This window comes from Arachis hypogaea, chromosome 14 (assembly GCF_003086295.3).
Source record: "Arachis hypogaea cultivar Tifrunner chromosome 14, arahy.Tifrunner.gnm2.J5K5, whole genome shotgun sequence".
Taxonomy (NCBI): domain Eukaryota; kingdom Viridiplantae; phylum Streptophyta; class Magnoliopsida; order Fabales; family Fabaceae; genus Arachis; species Arachis hypogaea.
The window spans coordinates 93,858,564-93,864,343 of NC_092049.1; the positions used below are offsets into that span (position 1 = coordinate 93,858,564).

General features: G+C 33.6%; 1 protein-coding gene across 2 annotated transcripts; it reads left to right on the forward strand.

Moving 5' to 3' along the window:
* Positions 1-603: 603 nt before the first annotated feature.
* Positions 604-4,671, forward strand: LOC112743513 (hexose carrier protein HEX6-like). Of its 2 annotated transcripts, none has more exons than XM_025792748.2 (3): positions 604-938; positions 2,107-2,429; positions 3,397-4,671. In XM_025792748.2, exons 1-3 carry the CDS (start codon positions 806-808, stop codon positions 4,462-4,464), a joined length of 1,524 nt encoding a protein of 507 aa, XP_025648533.1. In that variant the 5' UTR covers positions 604-805; the 3' UTR covers positions 4,465-4,671. The 2 variants fall into 2 exon arrangements, with proteins under 2 accessions (XP_025648533.1, XP_025648536.1); XM_025792751.3 differs by having other exon boundaries at positions 749-938; positions 2,166-2,429.
* The last annotated feature ends 1,109 nt before the right edge of the window (positions 4,672-5,780 follow it).

The following is a 5,780-nucleotide window of genomic DNA, read 5'->3' on the forward strand; positions in this document are numbered from 1 at the left end:
TTATTTCTTAGTTCATTGTTGTTAAGAGTTTTTGCGCAACAAGCTGAAACGCAACAAGTTTGACTTTACGAGCTTTTGAAATAAAAGAAGTATATCTAATAATTATATATTTAGAATATTATTATATAGCTAGTATAACGTTACGTGATCATATTAAGGAATTATATTTAACGATTATAATCTTCTACACCGCTACACCCGAGACGCTAGGAAATGCAATTCGATTACTTTTCTTTTTCTCTACTCTTTTCAAGTTGACACAAAATCAGAATGCAACTTCAACGTTCAACCCACATGCTTTTGTAGACCCTAAATAACGAAAGTGACCTTGTAGCATCATTAGTTGACGATAGAAATCAGCCAAAGTGTTGACTGTGTTGTGTATTATTATAATTATTATTAGAATAATATTAGATAATTATTTTTTCAATCAACATCAGTTAATTATTTTAAAATTATTTTATTTATTTTAAATTTTAAATTATAAAATTTAAATTTTAAATCCTAAATTGTACCTATCTAAATTCCAAAATTGATTAATATTAACTAACTAATAAAAATTGGTTCGCTATATTTAATCTTATTATTATATTATTTACTACTATTATTATTATTGTACAGTCAAGAAAGGCTGCACTATGTGGTTCAGCTATGCAAGTAAACTACATCAAATACATTTTGTCGAAACAATATAGTATATATGTATATATATGTATATAATAGACCCATATAACTATTATATATTTGCGCCATATTATTGATGAATAGAGGAGCGAATTGAAATCATTATTGCGCGCTATTAACTATGGCGGTGGGGATACTGACAGCGGCGAGCAGTGGAAGAGAATACGGCGGCAGGATTACTTCTTTTGTGATTATGTCTTGTATGGTGGCTGCCACTGGAGGCATTATCTTCGGTTATGATATTGGAATTTCAGGTTTGTATTACTCAACTGAACTTCAATTTTATATAACATTCATACTTAATTTTAGTATAGTACGTACTTTTACGACCTCCAGTAATGGAAATATAAAAGAGGAAACGAAACTGTTATGTTGGCCGATTTGAGAGATTTTGACAAAAAAAAGGGAATTTCTATGTGCAACTAATAAATTGAAAATTCAGTTGAGGTCTACTTTAATAGACTGATAGTTGTCTCTTGTAATGAATTTGTAAGTTGTAATATAATTCATAATTTTCTGTAATAATATTATGGAAGGATTTGCTTATTTATTGATTTTTTTAAATAAAACACATGTCTGTTTAATTTTTATTATGAAATAAAAAATTTAATAATATATGCTAATATAGTGATTAATTTTTAATAATATAATTATTATGTTAATTATTTTTTACTTATAATCTATTCAATATGAGACACTTTAACCAACATTTTAGTACTTTATATATTGAAATGTAATCATGTTACGTGTACATTAAAATCAGCCACTAATATAAAATATATGTTGAAATATAAAATATATAATAAAAATAAGTTAAATAATATATGTATTTATACATAAATATATGATGATTGATTTTAATGACTAATTTTAATATACAAATAACATTTTTGATTCAAATAGAAACTAAATATTCAACACTTTGTTTACATTAGAGAGAGAAAAAAAAATTTTTGGTTAAGGAGAATATATAAATTTGATATACCAAATTTCATCCACAATATTTTGTTTTATCAAATGGATTAGATAGTCTCCAATTTTAAGTATTACAAATTCATTCATATTATAGCCACAAACAAAATATTAGGAGCTCCATTCATTTGGCATCGGTCAAGTTTTTGAACTTGAGTGAACTAATTAAAAAACATAAATAATGACTACTAAACCAAGGTCTTTTTGTTTAAAATTTTCAATCTAACTCCAAGCCCAAAACAAAAAATGTGCCTCCAAGGCTTTAAGTCCAAAGTCCAAATACCAAGTTAAAAAGCCTGCATCGTCTAGAAAATTGATAGGAATTTACCAAAAAAAAATGAAAATTATTAGGAAAATCCTTTCTTTACTTTATTTGAATTCATAACTGAGACCAAAAAATCATAATCAGTCATTATGTAATAAAACTGAAACCGAGTCCGTACAATGCAGGAGGGGTAACATCAATGGCATCATTCTTGGAGAAATTCTTCCCACATGTATACACGAAGATGAAAGAAGACACCCACATCAGCAACTACTGCAAATTTGATAGCCAGCTTCTTACAACATTCACCTCATCACTCTACATTGCTGGTCTCATATCAACCTTCTTTGCCTCATCGGTCACCAGAGCCTTTGGTAGAAGATCATCAATTCTTGTAGGTGGTGCTGCATTCCTCATGGGTGCTGCTCTTGGTGGTGCTTCCCTCAACATTTACATGCTAATCATTGGTCGAGTTCTTCTCGGAGTTGGAGTTGGCTTTGCAAATCAGGTAACTTTATTCTTTCAACTAAGGGAGACAATACTGCATGGGGATCAAATTTAAGAGTAATTCACCTTAAACTCACAATAATAGTGGATCTTAACAAACCAACTTGAGTTGGTTAGTCTATTAGTTTATTTAAACAAGTGTTGTAGAAAGTTTAAATTCAAATTAAAAAAAATGGATCTTAACTTTATTATTTTTCACTTTTTTTTTTCTTTTTCCGAATTAATGCTTATTTCTTATTAACTTTACCGCGAGTTTGAATCCTTCTTAAATATTTTAGTCTTATTTTTACAGATATACTAATATCACTCGCCTTTTATCATGATTTTAAAAATTAAATCAGTAATCGAACTAGTAATATTAAAAATTAAAAAATTTAAAAGTTCAACCAAAATTTAATCAAAGTTAATTCAGATATAATAAAATAATATATTTATTCATAAAATATATAAATTATTTTAAAAAATAATTCTTTTATATTTTATTATTTTGAATTAATATTAAAAAATCGAATCGGTTTAATTAATTAATTGATAGTTTAATTGGTTTTTTGAATTTTTTTTCATCAATTCATTGTTGACCAATTTTTATCTTGAACCGGATCGATTCAGTGATTGCTTCTCAGTTAACTAGACCAATTCGTGATTAACTGGACAGATTTTCAATTTTTAATCTCGTACTTAGAACAATACCTTTTTTTGGAAAAAAGAAAAAAAAAAGAAAGAGCTTTTAAGAGGCTATTAGTATTACTATGGACTATGGAGAACTAAAGAAAGCAACGAAATAAAATAGAATGCTATGCCATGTGTTATAAGACGTGTCACATCTAAGATGCTTAATAACGATAACAATTAAGCACAGCTGCAAGTCTGCAACAACAATTCAAAGCATAACTATCATTAGATGAGCATAATGCACATACATTGCTTATTTTTCCAATATTTTGTTTTGATTGTTTTGCACTTTGCAGTCAGTCCCATTATATCTCTCTGAAATGGCACCACCAAGATACAGAGGAGCATTCAACAATGGCTTCCAACTATGTGTCGGAATCGGTGTTCTCTCAGCCAATCTGATCAACTACGGCACAGAAAAGATCAAAGGCGGTTGGGGCTGGCGAATCTCTCTAGCGATGGCGGCAGTTCCAGCTTCAATGCTCACTATTGGGGCTATTTTCATGCCAGAAACACCCAACAGCATAATGCAGCATAGCAATGACCATGAAAAAGCTAAACAAATGCTGCGAAAAATCCGAGGCACCTTGAACGTCGAAACAGAACTCCAAGACCTCATCGAAGCAAGCAACGTTTCGAATTCCATCAAGCATCCATTCAAGAACATACTAGAAGCAAAGTATAGGCCTCAGCTAGTTATGGCAGTTGCCATACCCTTCTTCCAACAATTCACAGGAATCAATGTCATTTCGTTCTATGCTCCAATCTTGTTTCTGACTATTGGATTGGGCGAAAGCGCTTCACTCTTGTCCGCGGTGGTGACGGGGCTAGTAGGCACCACTTCAACCTTCATATCAATGCTGTTGGTTGACAAGGTGGGAAGAAGGACATTGTTCATAGTTGGAGGAATCCAAATGTTCTTCTCACAAGTAATAATTGGAAGCATTATGGCGGCCGAGCTCGGCGACCATGGCGAAATAACAAAGGAATATGCTTATCTAGTTCTGCTTTTGATATGCATATATGTTGCCGGGTTTGGCTGGTCATGGGGTCCGCTGGGATGGTTGGTTCCCAGCGAGATTTTCCCGCTCGAAATTCGCTCGGCGGCGCAGAGTATCAATGTTGCGGTTAACTTTCTGTTCACGTTTATCGTTGCTCAAACTTTTCTGAGTATGTTGTGCCATTTCAAGGCTGGAACTTTCTTCTTCTTTGGCGGTTGGGTGGTTCTGATGACTGCTTTTGTGTATTTCTTGTTACCTGAGACAAAGAATGTGCCAATTGAGCAAATGGAGAAAGTTTGGAGGGAACATTTCTTTTGGAAGAGGATTGTCGGAAACAAGAGTAGTAGTGGTACCTTGATATAATGTGATGTTTGAAAATGTGACTAGCTAGTTAGTAATGACCGCAGTTTAATTGCTATATACTATATTCTTAAGCTTGCAGGAAAATGTATGTACGTTAACGTATGTCCAAATTTTAGGGACCAGGCCCATTTTTTGTTTTTTGGATTTTTTTTTAGGCTTTTTGAGCGCCAAAACTCTTTTTGAAAGGAAGCTGTTCAGTTTTTTAAACCATTTTGTTCTCCCTTGGATTTTCAAACCGTCACCTATACTTCTTTCTCTCTTTCCATCGATCAATTAATTAATGAAATATTAACCCTTTAATAATAAGAGTGAGTTTCACTTCCCTTTGCTTCGCTTCTTATTTTACGCTTGTTTCTGAAGAACACTTTTCATCTTCTGAAAGAGAAAGCCTCTTCTTCAGTTGCCGAGGGTTTTTTTTGGGCGCCCGAGACTTCCTTCCTCCTTCTTGTGGTTGTTATTTTTGTTAGGTAAATTTTGTTTCCTTCATTCTTCTTGTTCGCTTCGTTGCTATATGTTTTGTGAAAATGCATGTAATCATTCTTAGAACGTTTGTTTTTGCTTCATTGTTTGGTATTCTTTGTTGCTTGTTTTTTTTCTCGAGGCATGGATAATTCACAGAGTTCTTGTTTGTGGATTTTATGGTGGTTTTAGGATAGAGACTCCCTTTTCTATAGGAAAGAAAAAGAAATTTTCTCTCCATGACATAATGGTGGTGGTGCCCCTGTAGGTATTCCGAGATGCCGAGGAAAAAGGTGGTTGCCTCTCAAGAGCGTGTTGGGACGTCATCCTCTAGGCCAGCTCCACATCCTCCGCACCGTGCAGGTCAACGTGTGGACCCGTATTCATGAATTTTCGAGGAAGTGAGATCCACTCCTTGTACTATCACCAAGGACGAGCTCAAAGCTCTACGAGTGGCTGGGGTCATTTTTAATTTTGATGAAAGGAATTTATACGTGCTTTCTATTCCCCCTAGATGATCGTCTTTGTCACTTTAATCATCACGCGGGATCCCGACTTAAATGGCTATGGATGTATGAGACGTTGTTTACACGTCTTAGAGTTCACCTTCCATTTTCTGACTTCCAACGAGATATTCTAGGCTATACTGATTGTGCGCCTTCACAGCTACACCGCAACACTTGGCCTACCATCTGGGGCTTCGAGTTGTTGTGTTCGTTCTTAAGGTTGACCGCTTCTTATAGGGTCTTTTTCTATTTTTTTACGTTAACTATGCCTTTTAGCTCCCAGGGTCGCAGATTTATCTCTTTCTAAGGTATCTTGAATAGGAGGATCTTTACCCTTCTTGAGGATTCTTA